Genomic DNA, 20,041 nt, shown 5'->3' with positions numbered 1-20,041 from the left:
TAGCAAAAGCCTTAAGTCTCAACTCCTTTAACAGTCTTTAACAAGTTGGACTTTTAACTACAGGGCCATTATTATTTGCATAAGTACAATTTAAGTATTTGCCATCATGCTCCTGGTAGACACCTATAATATAATACCCACTCACTAAGCAGCTAAATTATTGTCTAGATCAGGGGTGTCAAACTCAAATACACAGTGGGCCAAAATGCAAAACTGGAACAAAGTCGTGGGCTAACATTAATATTTATTGGAAAAAAATCTTCCTCCAGATATAAGAATGAATCTTTTCTTATGGACTCAAACAAGTGTTGCTGAAAAACTGAATATGGAACAAGCAAAGCTTAACACTAAACAATATATATATTAGCTGTATAATACCAGTAGGCCAGTTCTAATAGTAATTTGGTATGGCTTTGCAGGCCAAATATAATTAGGCTGGGCCAGAGTTTGACACTTATGGTCTAGATGTTCCATGTCACTCAAAAGCATCCAAAACACAAACCTTGCCATCCACAACTTTTCAGCTTTATGCGTGCCAGGCTAAAGAAAGGCTATATACGTACCCATGATTGGTAAAATAATTATACTATACTACTACTACTACTACTACTACTACTACTTCGCCTCCACTTTGTGTCACTACCAGTAATTTTACCTTTCATCATTTGAAGTCATCCAATGTCATGGACTTCCTGTGGCATATAAAAACCTAATAGATTTGCTTCAGCCAGTTTGCTTTACAGGTGAAGTCACAACTGTGATTGGTGGAAAGTGAAATTAGTCATTCGCTGTCCAATCAACTTAAAACCAGACTGAGTAAATACAATCCTATTTAAAATAATTATTTAACAGAATAAACAATATTTTTTTCGCTTTACTTGTGATTTTCCTTAAGGGGAAGATCAAAAGCTCTTTGAGGAGTGCCAATATTTTTCTACACTGTATGTGAAACAGTGCAGATGAATCATGTGACTGTGGAAACAAGTTTCCCAACGCCATTCTCTATAATGTGTGACAGAACCTTCCCTTCACCCCCTTCTCTCCCATGCATGCCCATAGGCTTAACGTCGTCTGGGTGGGACGATCCCGCCGGCTCACTGTCGGCACGGCAACGAGTGCTATCCTGGCTAACATCTGCTGCACGACCCGGGGCCACTCAGAATGGGCCTTAATCCCCACACAGCCATGTTGTGGGGGAAAACATTCTTTCCTTTTAGAAAGAGCAGACAAACAGGGACAGGCGGTGTTGCTGGTAACCTGCAGGCAACTGGCCTCTTGGAAGGACCTGGAATGCTGTCGGTTACGTGGCCCCCAATTGTGCCACGGCCCATTATGGCTGTGCAGAGGGGTGTGACCGCCAGCATCGGCAGCAAGTTGCCATCGCTGGTCCAGTTGGATGGATTTGGATTTTGAAGTTAATGAAAGGTGGTGCGAGTGGGCTTGCTGGGGTGGGTCAGAGGGGGGTTTGTGAGCCAGACTTGTTATGCTAAAACAACAGTTGCATTGATAAAAACAAATGTGAACCACATTCCACTCTGTCCTCTCCTGTGCGAGCTTGCCACCACGTCAACTGGCTGTGGGTCCAGGATATTGTTGCTGCAGCATTTCTGGTCATCCTTCAGTGAGTTTTCCATGCGTTGGTTGCCGTCAACAGCAGAGAGAACAGGGAATAAGTTTTCAGTGAGGACCCAATGCACAACATGTGGCAGTTTAGTGCCCCCTTGTGGGCATGGTAAAGAGAAAAGGTGCTCTGGAAGCACATAAATACACCTACAGACACTTCTAGCAAGAATCATTCAAAGTCATAACACGACAAGTGAACAACTCTCCCCTCCGAAACAAGCCGAGCCATGATCCTTCATATTACTGTTTCTGATAAAGATCTTCTCTGAGGAAATGAAGACAGAGCCCCATCAATCAGTCCATCAATTGCTGTGAAATATGTATTTGTCTTAATATAGAGTTTGATTCCATCAAACCCATTTCACGGACCATTTCCTTATGCAAACACCTCTGGGAGAAAGAGGAAGGGAGATTGGCAGAGTGTGAGTGAGGCTTGCTCACAGGAAGAAACACACCTCTGAGGATGGCTCGGTGTGTGTACATTATGAGATTTAATTGAATAGTTCTGCATCAGTGCCAAAAAGTTACGTTAGTGTGTTTGCAGAGGTCTGTGTTCTTATTGATTGAGGGCTTAGTTGTTGTTTTTTTATATCATCATCATCATCATCATCATCATCATCATCACCATCATCATTTTCACAGCATGCCAACATAATCAGAGTGCTTCTCAGGTTTCAATCACAGACAGTGAAAGCAACCAGCTCAAGAAATATCAGTACATAGGTAAGCAAAGTTATGACAGTCTTGTATTTTTGATTAGTTTTGTTTTCAAGTCAGACCTTTCTGTAAGTTTCCACTTAAAGCTGTTTTGCCCATTTCAGTTTAGTTAGAAAATGTTTAGCTATAGCTCAGGGTTTTTTTTAAGTTTTAGTCTAAATTATGCAAGAACTGACATTTGTCAGGGCAAGATTTAAGAACCTCAGAACAACACCTCAAACACACAAATTAGAAAATTATAGATGTTACTTTGTGGGTTAGATGAAGCCCAAAATTATGATCATTTTTGTTTTTGGGAGCGCATATGTGAGGATGGATGACTGCAGACCAAATCTAAAGGGAACAAATAAAGTAACCCAAACCTGAACATACATGTTTACTTATACCAAACATGTAGTTTAGTATGGTGACATTTCCTCTACATCTCATATTAGTTTTGCAAGTGCACCAAATCTTTAAAGTTGGGAGGGGGGTTTCTAAATATTTGTTTTGTATTAATTTCACATAAATCAAATGTTTTTACACACCGATTTAGCTTTTATTTGAAAATATATAGGCCCGGACCTACAGCAGTTCAGGTGCAGATAATGGGAGGGAAATATGAAGTTAACATAAATGATTTTTGTGTAGGGGAATTAAAAAATTTGCTGGTACTATTATATTTACGACCATTTAATTAAAATTCAATTAGGATAATTTTTTTATTGTAAATAAAAGATTAAAATCAGTGGGGTCAGGGGAAGAACGTTAATTATCAGTGATTCAGAAGATCTGATCCACTCTATTTTATTTATCACAAAACAAAAGACTGTTGTTGTTTTTTTTACTTTTAAAGCTAAAGCATAAATCGTATGTGGAATGTTAGGTTGAACTTTTAGTAAAAACTACACAATTTAAAAAAAAAAAAAAGTTGAGAACAAATCTGGGTGTAGAATTCGAGCATTCACACATGACCTTTACCCAGCTTCTTTTTAACCATTTGTCTCTCTCTGTTTGCCTTTATGTGCAATGTTACCAGACTTTTAATATTTTATGTCCCACAATCCTTGCTTAGACATTAGGTAATACATTCTACATTAGGTAATCTACCTCACTAACACCATTTCCATGTACCCCTTTTCACAAACGTATGCTCTTCTTATACAGTGCTAACAACCCCAGTATATCATTAAATAATTGCCATTTTCACTTTTTTTCTTAATTGTCCTTACTTGTTTTACTTCACATTTTAAATTGTATTTCATCATATGGGTTTAAATGATGCATTGAATGTGTCTTGTATAATTTGTGTATATAATTGTGTATAATTGGTATGTGTATGTTGTGCAAACTGACCCCACGATTTTTTTTTTTAATCCACACCTTCTTGCTTAAAGCACACGTGACTGCTAACTTTCCTAAACTTTCCTTGTATATTTTTTGGAATAGGTTTAGACAATGCACTGTTGCAAAAATGGTTTTCATGTTTAAGACAACTGAGCAGTGCCGTGTTACGGCGTGGGTCTAGATTAAAAAAGGTCTGAATCCCTTTTCATGTCAAATTCCAGTAAAACTGACAGCTGTTCCCATTCTGCTGCCAGCCTGCTGCAGCAACAAGTGCTTTTGGATAGTCTTCAATACAAATCCATCAGCAGCTTTTTCCAAGTGCTGCGTGAAGAGTCATCTATGACTTACAGGTAAACTGTAGCCATATACTGACATCTAGTGAATTATTATGGTTACTGCAAATAATATCCCAACAGGATGGGGCCACACAAGTTCAAACAACACAGCACCTGCATGCATTACAGTGTGTAGATAAATAATGGAACAAACATCATCTGCTGCATCTGATCTAAAGCTTCATCAATTAATCTAAGACAGAGACATGACACTGCGGAGACAGATATGCCAACAAGTAAGCAAGGTGATGGCACGAGGATACAGAAATTGAATATGATGAGAGATAACAGTGACAGTGATGTAGTTATCTGCTGCGTATGTGTGCATGTGCACTCGTGTGAATGCAGCCCACTATCTCATGGTGTCTGGCGGTTCACTGTGAGGGCTATTTGGTCTAGCAGCGCAGATAAGAGGGTGATATAGAGGCCGGTGGGTGTGCTGGCTATCAGCCTCCCATGTAACAGGGTCACTCAGGTGTACTATGCGGGGACAAGTGGAGGAGCAGAATAAGGGGAGATAAAGTAGAAGAGGACAGAGCGGGTGGAGATGAGGGAGGTGAACAGGTGAGGGAACAAAAAAAGAGGAGGTGATCGAGTGGACAAAGGAAATGCTGACAAGCACTTATCCAGATTTTGAAATGTACTTTGTATGTGTGGACATATATGTTCATAAAATCTAGACATCACTGAGAGTGATCACACTGCACATGTGTGAGTGTGTTTTTGTGGTTTAGGATTTGTGCATGGGGAAACTTTCACACCTCTATTTTTCTTTCGGTGCTCCGGTTTCACCTGGCGCACACGCACACACACAAACACAGAACATCAGGCTGCTCTGCAAATAAACTGGCACCAGATATTATCATGTGTGCTGCTGCTTTTCTTGGTTTCATTCCGATTTCCTTTTAACAAAGAAAAGTATGCTAATCCCCTCATGTCAACCTGACTGTGGAGACTGCCATGGTAATAAACACGGGAGTGACAGCAACAACAAACTCCTCTGAATATGCGCAGTCATCACGGTCACGTGGCATGTCATTATAAACTTTTGGGGGATTTTGGATGATTTCAGTGGGTCAACAAGTTTGAGGCTGTAGGTTAGCTGAAAGGCAGGTGAATATCCTGTAAACAACATTATCACTGAGTTAGCAAAATATGGAGTTACTTCTAAATCAAGCAGGTAAAAGAAATACAACAAGGCAATGCTGACAAATTTCAGTAACAGTGTGATTTTGACCTAATTCACATAAAAATTAATTATCTCTAATATTAAACAATATTAAAATCACCTGATCGCACAGAGGTATGGAGTGGAACGCATGATATTAATGGCTTAACGGGGTATATTGGGCTTAAAATCAAAGTTTTCATTGGGTCAGAAGTGATACGGTAACTTATGCTGGACACAGACTAGACTGAAGCAGGTTATGCTCAGAGTTTTGATTTAAAAGTCAGCTGCAAATACCACATTTTGACGAAAACTTTTAACTATGCTTTTAATTATAACTATGAACCATATTCAGTCAAAAAACTTTCACTTTGTGAAAATGATATTTGTGTCTTTTTAATGAGTCCAACCTGAATCCATCAAGATTTAATGTTTTTCATACATCAAATGAACCGTTTCTGAGTTCTAATGGGCATCTGTAAGAGGGGGAAATCCATCAATCAATCCACTGAGAGGTAAAATACTTGTATTAACTTATTAATTCACAACAAATTTGCATTATTAGCTTTGCTTTTATTTATAAAGCTTATACAGTTAACAAACAGGAATATGGTTGCCATGAAAAGTTGCCATCTTTGGGTTCGTGGTTTAACTTAAAGCACAGTGCATCCTGGCTCCATCTCAGGTACAGTGGCATATATATCCCCCCCAGAAATCTCACTCCTTCATGTTATAAAATGGGAGGCAAGTGAAGAAAAAAAAAAACACTATATGTAAATAAGTAGACCATACAATATCTCACTTCTTAAAAAACTAACATAATACTATGCAGACATTGTGTTTAAACAGCAGCCCTACACAAAGCTGTGAAAACCTGTTTGTCCCTTTCCGATATCATTCAAAGACACAAGTACCTTTCACGCAGAGGGGTAAAAATCTTCCTGCACCTCAGAGGAGCACTGCCAGGTTGCAGCAGCTGCTTCAAACAGCTATGAATCAGGCTATAAAATTCAGAGCCTTTTGAGAAGAGAAGCATTGGTGTAGGCCTCTGTCACTAGCAGATGGGGCAGATTTAGGCTTTGGATAGAGAATTGGTGGTGGTTTGGGTTAATCTTGTGCCTTAGGCTTTACAGACACTTTTGGACTGAGGAAAATATGTGAATGTAATTTGATTAATTATTTTGACCCTTGTCCATCAGTCGCTAGACCGCTGTCAAGCAAGATTTCAGCTTTGCAAACTTTAGTCTGCAGCTGTGTGCAATCAAACATTATTGCAATGGAATAATAATTACAAAAATGTATCTTTAAGACAGTAAATTGGTATGAGGAGTATAAGATCGCTTTTCACTTCCAATTCCTATAAGATGATAAAAACAATTTTGCCACAGAAGTATGGATAAAGAATATGTCCACGTATCTGAGATGTTATTGATTGGTGCTGGACAAATTTATCCATTCATTCATCAGCCAAACACGTCTACTCATTGCAGTCTGTCTCTAATGTGGATAAAACTCCTGCTGTGTTTGTTCCAGTGCTTTGTTGCAGCTGTAGTTTACTTACTCAAAACCTTCTGTCCAGTTCCCAAACCAGCTCGATGGAGTTTAAGTCTGGAGAAATCATTTGAAACCTACTGTTTTTCTAGTCTTGGTTTAGGATAAAGTCCTGACCTGAAAGTCTATCCTTTGTTGCTTTACCTTTTCTCACAATTCACAACAGCACAGACTACAGCACTAGTTTAATAATACATCAGCGAGTGTAGTGGTCACACTGCCATTATACAGACAGATGATAACTTAACTTGAATTGCTTCAATTTCAATTTAAAAAAAGGGGGGGAAACTGTGATGTCCTAAAGCTTTTGACATCAGTAAGCCACTTTGTCATCCCTTACACGTCCAAATACGCCTACTCCTATCTACAAATAACCAAAACAATCCCAAATATCAAAAAACGAACCAAAACAAATGTGCTCAAACTATCAATACCTCAATCAGAATAATATACACTCACTAGTCACTTTATTAGATACACATGTTCAACTTCTCATTTGCCCAAAATATCTAATCCGCTAATCACACGGCAACAACTCAATCCGTTTAGACATAGACAATGGCTGATCTCCTGAAGTTCAGACCATGCATCAGAATGCGGTAGAAAGGTGATTTATTCCTACAGAATCACAAAATTGGATAATATAGGGTTTGTAAAACACTGCATGGTTTGATGAGTCTTAATTTCTGTTTCAACATTTGGACAGTGTGATCAGAACTTGCTGAAAATAAAATACAAACCACTTCATATCACCAGTTCAGGCTGCTGGTGGTGCTTTAACCCTGGAGAACCCATAGGGTCGGATCTGACCCCATGGGTGCTCCAGGGTTAATGGTGTTACGGGATAATGGGAATATTTTCTTTGCACATGCCCTTGGACACTGAGTAAACACCACATCCTACCTGAGCATTGTACCCAACTTCTGAATACACTGGTTTCCTGAGCATAACAGTGAGTTCACTTAACTCAAATGTTCTCCACAGCCATCAAATCTTGAGATGTAGTTCATAAAACACAGTGGTGTTTGGACTGGATCTAAGCCAAAACACCACTTTTGGATTGGTGTGGAATGGGAGCATGACATCATGGATGTGCAGCCAATGGAGAAAATCAAGAATTAAGGCAATTCTGAAGGTAAAACAGGTCCAACCTGGTATTGCGTCAAAAAGCGATTAGGGAAAAAATAAAACTGAATTGAACTGAACAGTTTAAATATATATATCATTTTTTGATGACTCATTTACTAGCAAAGTGTCTAAAAACAGGGGCTGTGAATGTAATTGGTATTCGGTTTAGTCTGGAGTAAGTCTGATACCATTCAGGTGTAACAGTATCTCATTTGCTTTTTGTTCAAGTCATGTAATGAGCCTGTAATGAAGCCATAAAATATTGATGCTCACGTTCAACCAACCGATCAACTTAAAACAAGATAGCAGAAAGAAACACTTCCCTTCCTGAGGAAGTACAGGTGAGGAGACTCACAACAGGAGAGGACTCGTTTAAAACAGATCATAACTTATATTCAAGCACAATTTAACAATAATGGGCAAATAAAGACACATTTAAAGACTTTCCTTTAAAAAATACTTCACTCTGTCATACCTTGGCTATGATAGGTCCAGACGATTACTTTAAAGGCAAAAAACTACAAAAAGAATTTACATAAAGAACTATTAAGATTATTGTGTTAGCACAACTACAACTGAAGAACAAATTATGCTTAAAAAAATGCAACCTTTCATTTTATAAATTTCTGTTATATATTTAAAAAAACAAAAAAATTGTTAAAAAAATGTATCTGTCCAACTTCAAAATCAAAAATACACTTTTTATAAGATATTTTAGTTACTGTATGCTATGCTTGGCACAACCCTGCTGCCAATACTTCAGTCTGGAAACGTTGATTTTAAAAGTATTATTCAATAAATCTTTGACCATTAGATTAAAGATAGTCACCCTCATACTAAATACTCATTAAATTAAGACTTAATTTATGTTAATTTAAGCAACTTAAAATCTATCTTAACCAACCTTTCAGTAGTCAACCCTTATTAGGAATTTCAGCATTTATTTTGAAATCTTAAAAATACTATTCACTACAAAGGCAACAGATTAAACACTTGTATGCAGAATGGATATATGAGTTTGAATTTGTAGATTAGAAAAAAAATGTTCAGGTAAACAGAAATGTTTTTCTCAATAAAATATTACTTTGTTATGCTTCGCTTTATATGTATTTAACATAGTGGCGCAAAACAGGTAATTGACAGATGTGAGCTCTGGAACCTAATGCACTGTGACAGTCAAGGATAAATGTAGTTATATAAAAGGAAGGAAACCTAAATTAATTAATTTTATTTTGGTTACACGGGTAACAAGGTTGCATTGACTCAGTCTAGTCAGAACATACTACAAGGGAAAAATGCTAAATGTATCAAAGAGGTCTGACTTTTAGTTGACCCATATTGTTAACACACAACTCAATCGTGCCATTTCGTCTTTTTTCGGGACGGTTCTGTCTTTTCCCTTCCCAGACTGAATAGGTTTCAGTATCAGGGTTGTGCATATACGGTGGGACAAAATTTGCAGAGGATAATTATTGTTCTGAGTTATTGCTGTATTATAGGAGAAATATGTCAACAAACACAGAAAAACAATAACAACAAAAGATTTATAACGTATTTTAAGTATTTTACTGTTAGTTGACATGCGGGGGGGAGGTTGTTTTGCATTTTAAATATTTTGGGACCACTTTTTCAACTACTAGGTTTACATTTTGTCCCAGTGCAGGTTTAATTTTACACAACAAATAAATGTTCTAGTATTTTGTGCATGAATTGTTTTCAAATTCACGTGAGACAACAGAAAATATCCTGCAATTGTAGAATGGTCCATAACACCGCCGCCATGAAGGACACGGGGATATCGAAAGAAGCAGGTTATTAACAACTCACCTCAATTATCTCATTGACGAGGGCTGCAGCAGTGTCTGTTCTTTCTCCACCCGATTGACTTCAGCGTTTTCTTAAACTTAATAGCTACTACAAAACTTTCATACTGACTGTTCACTACAGATAGATAGCAACTAGCATTAACGTAGACTTGTACGAACTGTACTATACCTCGATATATAAAGATAGTCTCACCTGATCATCTCACTGCTCTGCCAAATTAAATGCACCATCTGTTTGTCTGTGCATCTGTTTGCTAAGCTAATGACAAACTGCACTCACGCTACTAGCAAGGTCGCTAAGCAACGGTAAGCGAATCTTCCAAGGCTATGCTAACCAGCTAGCACAGTAAATATCGATATCATGGAGGAGCCTTTTTTATAGCATTGGTAACGGTACTGCAGTCTGTAGGATTGTTTATTTGCTTGCTAATACCTTTCTTGTTGAAGCTGGCTTATTTATGTAGCATTTGAAAAATACCTAAAAGACTACACAAACGATGAAAACTACAACTACATGGATCCTCAAGCTGCCGTTTGGCGATTGTAAGTGTCGTAATCAAAAGAGCTTAAATACGAGTGACCTCTGGCTTGAGCGACAAGTGGGAGAAACAGAGAAACGTGAGGGACGTCTTGCTTGTCTTGGCAGTATGGTGAGTAGATACAGTAAATATGTTGGTTAACTTATTTTTTTCTGCACTGGAGATTAAACTGATATTCACCCTGCTAATGCAGGAAATTCACAAAGTAGGGTATGCGTTGTTTCTAGCTCACGGCATGACGCAGCCAACCAGAGGACTCAAAAGTTGACTTTATTTAAAAAGTCTCCTTTCGTGTCAAAGTCACGTGACACTTTTCTTATTTTGGTTATTTTAAATTGATGCTATCGAATAAGTGTCAAAGATGGCGATGAACCTGATCCCCCAAGTATATACTCATTTGTTATGCAACCCTAAATCGTGTCTGCAGGCACAGGGCTATTTTTGAACTCACCCCCTGCTTTACAAAATCTTTTTGACAAGAATGGACACCCAGCCCACGTGCAGCTCCAGTTAAACTTTCATGCTTGTCTTATGAGAGAATTCAATACTGTGATTGTTAACAGCAGATTTCTTCACCTTGTGTCTTGCAGGCTGAGCCTATTAGAGTTCTGGTGACCGGTGCTGCTGGGCAGATTGCCTATTCCCTGTTGTTCAGCATTGCCAAAGGAGATGTGTTTGGCCAAGACCAGGTAAAGAAGGGTTTTGCCCTGCGCTTGTTAAACACTCAGTTCCTTCTGCCTGTCACCAGGCGCACCCATAAAACTGACAGCTGGGACTGTCACAAATTTTCCAGGTCATATCTGGGATGACATTGCACATACTGCATGTTGTTCCTTTGGAAATTGATCAGGTTACACTAGCTTATTTATGACCGCCCAGATCAACCTGGACTGTCCTTGAAGTCAATGAAGCGGATCTTGTGCCAAGAGCACTTGATCCAATTGGTACATGGCTTAGGCCTTCCCATGCTGTCGCAGAGAACTAAGTCTCCCGCTGACATGTAATTGTATACAGGGGTTATTATGCAATTGCATTTAAATTCAGTTATTTCCTTTTTCTTCTGGCAGCCAATCATTTTGCTCCTGTTGGACATCACCCCCATGCTGCCGGTCCTGGAAGGTGTAGTCATGGAGCTGCAGGACTGTGCCCTTCCACTTCTGAAAGGTAGTCCTTTAATAATTGAGCAATGCCAGTGTGTGGGTTTTTTTTTTTGTTTTTTTTTTTTGTGGTGTTGTTTTTGGGTGTTCTTTTGTTTAGTTTTTTTTGTATAGGCATTTTTTCTTTTTTTGACAAGTGGGATATTTGAGAGCAGAAGTAGCTAAATTATCTTTTTTGTTTTTTCTTTTCTTTGCTTTCAGCCTTTTCTATTGTTAATAATAGAACTGCCTGTGATACTTCAATACACTTAAATAAATTCTTAAACGACCATATGACAAATGAGATCTGCTGTTCCAACTCACGCTCAATCTTCCCATCGTTCATGAAAAAGAATGCCTTGCTGGAGGCAAACAATGGTGTTTTTATTTTTTTGTTTTTATTTCCATTTATACAGATACCATTTCTTCATGTGTGTGGATTTTTTTTTTTTTTTTTGGCAGAGGGATCACCTTGTAAATGTTTTAATCCACCTTTCCTTCTATACCTACATATCCCAAAATATGATCCATGAGCAGATGTTAGCTAATAAGAGGAACCTACACCATTTTTGTTGGAGGTGGTGGTTTTTCTTGAATGCTTTAAAGATTTGGTTTGCACAAATGGGCTCGTTTTCTTGTATGGACCCAGTTTTTTGTTTGTTTGTGTGTTTCGTTCCTGCTGTCATGGACTCAGTCATGAGGCGCCACTATGTGCCATCTCCATTGTGACCTGGAATTTTTACTTTGCAATGGTGCTGTCCTTTGCTTTTGTTTGCACGGGGGCTGAAAGAGGCCCCTGTATTAGCCAGCCACGATGCAAAGACAACACCTCATGCACATCAAGACAAAGATAAATGCAGTTCTCATCAAACTGGTCACCATTTTTCTAAATCTTATGACTGCACTTTAGAGTGATGCTTTGTCTCAAACAATTAAAGAGTCAACACGGTAAATGTCAGATGCACAACACAAACAGGAAGGACTTCCTGTGGACCTCATGTTCTTTTGTTATAACAGTTTTAGGGAGTGTGTGTGTGAGCAACTTTTACTCATGCAACTTTTATCAGGAGCTGACACCATGTTCCCATATTGCAGTAAAGATCTGGTGTGCCATTAATTTAAAAGGAATTCATTTTTTTCCAATTGTCACATTTGATTTGACTGCTTCCCTTCAGGAACAAATTCCACTATGAACTTAATAATCCCTCTCAAGGTTCAAAGTTGACAAATTGCCAAAGAGTAAAGTACTAAAAACCTATTGTCAATTAATTTTCTCCTTCTACAGAGATCATACCCACTGACAAAGAGGAGGTAGCCTTCAAGGACCTGGATGCAGCCATCTTGGTGGGCTCAATGCCCAGAAAGGAGGGTATGGAGAGGAAGGACCTCCTTAAAGCGAATGTGGCCATCTTTAAGAGCCAGGGAGCTGCCCTGGATAAGTATGCCAAGAAGACTGTGAAGGTAATTAGAAGCATATTTTCTGATGTAAAACACTCCCTTCCTGTCAAGTGAGCAAATTTGAAAGAAACTTCTCAGCCTCTGCCAAATAGAAATGTTTCCTAAACATTTTGTGCTTCTGGGAAAAATGGCAAAATCCTAATGAAGTATTTCCTGATGCCAAAACATTTTTCCCTTCTCGGTGTTGCATAATACAAGTTTGCTCGATTTACTCATGATAGTAATAAGACATAAAATCTGCATGGCATATGTTTTTAAATTGGTTTATGTGTGTTCAGGTGCTGGTTGTGGGAAACCCTGCCAACACCAACTGTCTGGTTGCAGCAAAGTCTGCTCCCTCTATCCCCAAAGAGAACTTTTCCTGCCTCACCCGTCTGGACCACAACCGGGCTCGCTCTCAGGTACAGTCCTCTCACTTCTTTCACTTTCTGATGGTGGTCTCAGACGTTTGGCAGCCACATTGTTAATCTTGGCTGACTGCAAACCTGGCTTTTCTTCGTATCCTGTAGGTGGCAATGCGCTGTGGTATTCCAGCCACTCAGGTGAAGAATGTGATCATCTGGGGGAACCACTCCTCCACACAATACCCAGATGTTCACCACTGCAAGGTCAACATGTCCGGCAGTGAGCTGACCTGCTTTGATGCAATCAAGGATGATGATTGGCTTAAAGGCGATTTCATTACTGTGAGTTATTGATTTCTAGATGAAAGCATGATATTTTATAGCTGGAGTGTACTCGCACTCGGATGCTTTTGGCTGTGCTTGAGAAAAGGCCTATAATATAATCCTCATATTTTACTTCATTGTTCTATCTTTTCTTCATCCTGACACTCCTAATAAGATTAATGGTTCTGAACATTAGTGGTTACATTTGTGGTTTAACAATGCTCTTTTTTCTTTTTTCTTTTTTTTAAAATTTGCACAATAGTCAGTTTTCCGGTCACTGTTCATGCGGGCAGATGTCAGTAAGACATGAAGTCCCTTTTTTAGGCTGAGCTGATATACTCACCTGTTTTCCAAGTCTATTTGAACTGCAAAATTATTCATCTGTATAGGCAAACAGTCTAATTTTATGTGGTTATAGGTTTGGAGTTCAGTTTTTCAAATGCCACATTTATTTTGGAGCCTTGAGCACCACTGACTAAATTTAAGTGATAATGGCTACAGAGAAGTCAGCCTTGAGCTTGCTCTAAAGACAAACTATAAGCACTTGTATGAGGCCCCTTTTCTGCTAGCAAACATGTAATTTTCCTTCAAGCAAAATATTTTCTGGAAGACATTCAAAAACATGTGTTTTTTTTGTTTTTTTTTTTTTTTTTTTTTTTTTTTTTTTTTTTTTTTTTGGGAACCAAAAACCTCAAAGATTTGCAGAATGGTCAAAAATCCTCAGGGTGTGTTTCCAAAACCTCCAAGTCATATTTGTTGGGTCTATCCTGGGTTCTTTCAGGTAGGTATGCCTGAAACAACCCTTACCTAGAAGGTGCTTGTCTCTAATCTTATTCTTCACACATTTTGTAGCAATACCCTATGTTCCTGTCCTTACCTGACAGCTTCACTGTCATGATCAGCTCTCTTCATTACAACAATCTCTGCATCGCTACAAACAGTGTACCGGTCCTTGTGTCAATCTGCCACTTATGAACAAAGGGAGAACACGATTATACCTTGTTGCTTGCAGTGTGCAGCACATGTAAAGCAGATATTTGGGGGACAGTAAGTATAGTAGTAGTAGGCAGGGGCAGCATTTACATGAGTCCAGTTGATAAAGAGAACTGATTCTCAAAATCAAACCTAGTCACAGAGCTCAATAACACTCCTGCATTTTCATTTAATGGCCCATGTTCTTACTCTGCAGACTGTGCAACAGAGAGGTGCTGCAGTCATCAAGGCCAGGAAACTTTCTAGTGCCATGTCTGCAGCCAAGGCCATCTGTGACCACATGAGAGACATCTGGTCAGGCACCCATGAGGTAAATCCTACATCTGTTTGTTATATCGGTCATTTGGGAATTTTTGCATGTTGCACTGTTCTGATAAGAAGTAATTATTCTGACGTTTAAAGATCCATTTTGCACTTTTTACCCCTCAGCTGTAAAAGCCTGCTGGGGTATTGTCATTGGGCAGACAGTGGCATGGACATTCAAGTTTGTGAATGCAATAACTGGAATGGGGTGATGTAGGCTTTTCATATTGATACCATAGGTGCATCTACTAAAAATCTCAGATGAGTTTAAAACTCAAGGTCAAAGGTCCTCACCGAAGATTTTCAAGTTTACACCATAGGTGCATCTGCTAGAACACTGAGGGGTAGCACTGGTGACCACCATTATTTTTGACATGTTAGGATGATGCCCCCTTTGCACCATTGATATTAATTTGCAACTATTTTGACAAACTGTAGGTTCCTAAATCTAACAAGATCCTATACTCAAGATGCACTGTAGCAAATTAGATTATTTTTCATTTATTTATACTTCCTTCATCGTAGCAGAACGATTGAGTTTATAAACTTGGATTTTTTTCCTGTGTGAAAACAAATCAAAACACTAGAAAAAGATACAAGAGAACTCCAAGGACACCAAAATGCATCACTACAAACCACTGAGTATTCAGTCTGGTCACTGGCCAGATGTGTCTGCGGCAAGTAAATGCAGAAAGAATGTCCTGTGTTCTGGACACACTTTGCATTCATTTCACAGATGGTTACTAGTCTGCACAGACCTTTGCACATCTGTAGTACCTGTCTGTCGTTCGTTCGACCGAAATCTGCATTCTACTATACTTGTGAGAACCAGCAGTCACTTGTGAGGACACACAACCCGGTCCTCACATATTTAAAGGCATGTTTGAGGCTCAAAATGTGGTTTTAGTGTCAGGGTAACAATTAGGTTATGGTTAGGTTTAGGATAAGGGTTAGGATTAGGCATTCATTTTTGATGGTTAGGGTAAGGGGCTAGGGAAAGCATTATGTCAATGAGGGTCCTCACTAAGGTAGGTGTGTGTGTGTGTGTGTGTGTGTGTGTGTGTGTGTGTGTGTGTGTGTGTGTGTGTGTGTGTGTGTGTGTGTGTGTGTGTGTGTGTGTGTGTGTGTGTGTGTGTGTGTGTGTGTGGGGTTGTTTTTAAAAAAGCTCAAACTTGGACAAACAAGTAGTCGTTGTTTGTTTTTTGTCGTGGTCAGCTCAGGTTCACACCATAAACGAACTGCTCTGGAGTTCACTTGGAACCGTATCAAGACCACTTCCTCCAAAAGGTTGTGGTGCGGTTGTTTTGGTCCACACCTGAGTGCCATTACTGTGTTTTAACCAACACACATGAACCTCACCAGAGGGGTAAAACAAACCAGAGTTTGATTTAAATGGACTAAATGCTGCGGGTGTGAAAACGGCTTCAGATTTCTGACAGGTTACATATGGTTCTATTGTCAGTGATGCAAAGTATTTGGAAAGGCTGCATTTTATTTTAAATTCACTTTTAATGAGGTTTTTTCCTTTTTAAGGGTGAGTTTACCTCTATGGGTGTTTACTCAACTGGCAACTCCTATGGAGTCCCTGAAGACCTAATCTACTCATTCCCTGTCCAGATCCAGGTAAGCCTCGATCTCACTTTGTCTCCATTCTTCTAGCAGCTAGCATCATCTTTTCAGTGCAACTTAAGACTAGCATTACCCTCCATTGTCTTTTTTTGGATGTGGATTTTATATTGAATAGGGTTTTTGTTGTTTTGATTTTGTTTTGTTTGTTTCTTTTTAAATTAAAGTTTGCATTAAATAAAATTTTGGGGATTTCTAGAAACATTATAGATCAAAGAACAAAACTGAAGGTACTTCTTTTTTTCAGAACAAGACCTGGAAAATCGTGGACAGTCTGGCAATCAATGATTTTTCCAAATCAAAGATGGATGCCACTGCAGCTGAACTGGTGGAGGAGAGGGACACAGCTGTGACTTTCCTTGGAGTATGACTAGAGCCTGCACAGCAGCACTTAGACAGCCTCAAAACTCCAGATGCACGCCTGTGATGAAGCACTCCACCAGCCCCTCCATTACTGTGTGCTTGTGTGTGAGCGAGTTGGTGCTTATGGGTGTAAAGTTGCATTTGTATGTCAAACGATGTGAATCTGATTGTTATTGTTATTCAAGATCACAAAAATGTGTCATACTTTTGACTACATATGACTGGGTAAGTTTAAGTCAAAAGCAGTTGTTGTACGTCATGATGCACAAGTATCACTCACTATAAGTATACAGTACACTGAAACTCCACTACTAGTTAAAGCTCTCTCCATTGTTTTTTTTCCCTTTATTGATTATTACATGGATCCTTTTTACAGCTAGTGAAGTCCTAAAACACTGGAATATTAACGCTGAGACAATTAAAAATAAATTAATTAATAGAAAAAACAATAAGTTGTCTGATTATTGATTTCCATACATGGATGCTGTCATTTTTTTCCAGGTTTTGGCAATACAAGCCTTGAGTTGGTAAACCTCAGCTACTCTGTGTGTGTGTGTGTGTGTGTGTGTGTGTGTGTGTGTGTGTGTGTGTGTGTGTGTGTGTGTGTGTGTGTGTGTGTGTGTGTGTGTGTGTGTGTGTGTGTGTGTGTGTGTGTGTGTGTGTGTGTGTGTGTGTGTGTGTGTGTGTGTCACAGCCTTTTAAAGCACTCACAATAGGCTGTTTGAATCCCCTAGGTTACCAGATGGGCCTCAATGAGTCAATTCTGTTTAAGGATAATTTGATGCAAATGCTCGATTAGTTTGTGATCTGTAGTTGTGTAGTATATTTAACATATTATGTATGTATATAAAGTAACTAAAATTGGGTCCTATTGCAACATTTAAATGGTGTACTAACATTAGTTATGCATGCATATTTTTATTATGTGCTATTTTGCATAGTGAGTAATTTGAGGTGTTTTTGAAAGCTCTGTTTGGACTTCAGTAGTTTTCTGATTTCCTATAGGCACAACCTGATTGTGATGGAGTCAGGACAGATGGGGTCCTGATAAAATATAAAGTTAACTTATTAAGACTTTATGCAACCATTATTCTATTACAGAGATTATACCTTGTTGCTTGCAGTGTGCAGCCCAGGTAAAGCAGGTACTTGGGGGGACAGTAAGTAAAGTAGTGATTCACTTGCAGTGAAATGACACAGTTTCACCAGGCAGGGGCAGCATTTCCTGTTTTATTTTTTACTCAGTTACAGTATGAAGAGTTATGTAACATCTGCAATTAATAAATTCACAGCTGGTTCACTGAGGATAAGCGTTAAATGGGGCAAATCTACCAAAACAGTCACCACTCCCATATCAACAGTTTCATTTTGGAAATCCCAGTTAAAGTACTCGTTTTAATCTTTACATTAAATTTACATGAAAAAAAAATCATTCGCAGGTGTTTCATAGATGTCACACATGTCAATGTGAACACGTTACTTCTTTTTCTTGATATCACTTATTTCAATATTTTGTATTTATTACACAGCGTGCTGCGAGGAAAAGCCTGTTCTAACGTTTGAGTCTAAGGTTTACTTTTTAGCACCTGGCGGCTCTTTTTTTTGCTTCTCATCCGAAAATACTCTGCATACTCTTTCACGTGATTTAGTTTATTTTGAAAAGTCTCAACGGGATATTGAGCTTTATTGTGAAAGGTTTACGTGACGCGATGGTTTTACCGTCGTTGTTGCTAACGTCAACACATAAATACAGGCGCTTGTCCGTCCGTACTGTGGTTATATTAAATATAAGAGAAAGAGAGAACTTTAATAAATTAATATAGCCACTACAGTGACCATCAAAACGATGAAAAAATATTGCCGTAAACAGTTTATTTTGCGACACCACGAAATAAACGATAGCGCAAAATTAAACGATAGACGTTTTTATATCGTTATATCGAACAGCCCTAATTTTGAGCTATCTTCAATCAGACATTGCCAGAAACCAACATCGCACGTAGCAGAATCCTATTGGCTGTTAAAACCACGCACACAAAAACAGCATTTGTCATTGGCTCCCATCCTCCCTCGGCGTTCCGATTCGTCGTTGCCTAGAATGGCACTGGAGTGTAAAATATCTTCAAAAACTATCCGATCACCTTTTTAACTTCTGCACCTTTTTTGTACGTCCTGTGCTTTTTTTTAACACCCATTCAGCGATGTCGAAGGGCAGCAGAAGCGGCTTGAATTAAGGTGTAAATAAAACACATACATATTTTTGTGTACCCCGCTGTCTCCTCTGCTGGATCTCTGTGGTCCTCCAGACCTGCAGGACCAGGCCGACCCCATCGACTTTTCTTCCGCCAGTATTCTACAGTAAGAAAATGGCTTCAAATGTGTGTGTATGACGTGTTTCCCTCTCTACATTAGCCATCGGTAGGACTCCACACGCGGCTGGTGTTGAGGCGCTATGTCCGGGTTTTCTTTTTGACATTTTTCAGCTGAGAAAGGTCGTTCCTCTTCCTCCTCCAGTGTTACGTTCACGGCACCGTTGTTGATTATAGTTGTCTCCTTGCGTGTGGCTTGTTTGTGGAGGGCATAGCGTTCATCTCTGTCTGTACATCACTCAGTCACTAATTCATTTCCGCAGGCAGCAGGTCATACAGACAGCGTGACTGTACCTGTGTGCCCGGGTGTGTCTTTGCACATCTCGCCGGTTAATTATTGACGGCGTGTGTGTTAGTTGACTTTAAAAATCCCTGTGGCAGCCATAAGGTGATAAAAATGAAAGCACTCGAGGGGGAGGGGGTGAGGCGCTGGGGGAAAGAAGTGTCCAGAGGTTGTGAGACACAGTAAGGATTTGTGACGTGGTTGCAGGGTTGGGGCAGGGGGAGAAATACGGGCGGTACGAGCAGTAAAAGAGCTGGGTACATCGGATCCAACTTCACGTTGAAGGGAGGACCACTTGGCTGGTGTCCAGAGAGATAAGTGTGGTCGGATGAATGTGTCCTTGTTTTACTCGCAGGCACAGCGTCTTATCCTTTAAAGCTTCAACGCTGGATCGATTTAAAAGGCTTGGGCACCAATGAAAGAATGACCAGTCGGATGATTTAAGGATACCTCAAGGAAACTTTTAATATTATTATTATATATATTTTTAAATCCATTCATCGGATGTTTGCTCAATGACATCTTGTTTTTTCTGGGATACAAAACTTAAAGCGTGTCCACTATTATTTTAAACACTACTTGGCAGCTTAACCATGGCACTTTATGTCGAAGGTAAGTGATCTCTATTT

General features: G+C 39.2%; 3 protein-coding genes across 5 annotated transcripts in view; 2 read left to right on the top strand and 1 right to left on the bottom strand.

Annotated features, from left to right (window-relative positions):
* Positions 1 to 9,948, bottom strand: part of wdpcp (WD repeat containing planar cell polarity effector) — an 84,253-nt gene extending 74,305 nt beyond the window's left edge. The window contains exon 1 of one of the 2 annotated variants that reach the window (XM_026189711.2): positions 9,676 to 9,948. The gene's annotated coding sequence lies outside the window, so the exon portion shown is untranslated. The remainder of the gene's footprint in view (positions 1 to 9,675) is intronic. The other variant, XM_026189712.2, reaches the window with a different exon arrangement.
* Positions 9,949 to 10,156: 208 nt separating this feature from the next.
* On the top strand, positions 10,157 to 17,206 carry mdh1ab (malate dehydrogenase 1Ab, NAD (soluble)). The gene is made up of 9 exons (XM_026189714.2): positions 10,157 to 10,324; positions 10,804 to 10,902; positions 11,281 to 11,377; positions 12,635 to 12,810; positions 13,086 to 13,208; positions 13,317 to 13,493; positions 14,665 to 14,778; positions 16,305 to 16,394; positions 16,645 to 17,206. Exons 1-9 carry the CDS (start codon positions 10,172 to 10,174, stop codon positions 16,765 to 16,767), a joined length of 1,152 nt encoding a protein of 383 aa, XP_026045499.1. The 5' UTR covers positions 10,157 to 10,171; the 3' UTR covers positions 16,768 to 17,206.
* A 1,616-nt stretch (positions 17,207 to 18,822) lies between these two features.
* The window catches only part of ugp2b (UDP-glucose pyrophosphorylase 2b), a 34,794-nt gene continuing 33,575 nt past the window's right edge, over positions 18,823 to 20,041 (top strand). Inside the window, exon 1 of one of the 2 annotated variants that reach the window (XM_026191018.2) lies at positions 18,823 to 19,118. Coding sequence is in view for 1 of the 2 variants with exons in the window: in XM_026191017.2 (XP_026046802.2) it covers positions 20,006 to 20,024 (19 nt within the window). In the remaining variant the exon portion in view is untranslated. Of the gene's footprint in view, positions 19,119 to 19,618; positions 20,025 to 20,041 lie in introns of those variants that run through there. The other variant, XM_026191017.2, reaches the window with a different exon arrangement.

The sequence above is a fragment of the Astatotilapia calliptera genome, chromosome 13 (genome assembly GCF_964374335.1).
Source record: "Astatotilapia calliptera chromosome 13, fAstCal68.1, whole genome shotgun sequence".
NCBI classification, from domain to species: domain Eukaryota; kingdom Metazoa; phylum Chordata; class Actinopteri; order Cichliformes; family Cichlidae; genus Astatotilapia; species Astatotilapia calliptera.
The sequence above is the reverse complement of the archived record's forward strand: the minus strand, read 5'-3'. Positions and strand labels throughout refer to the sequence as shown.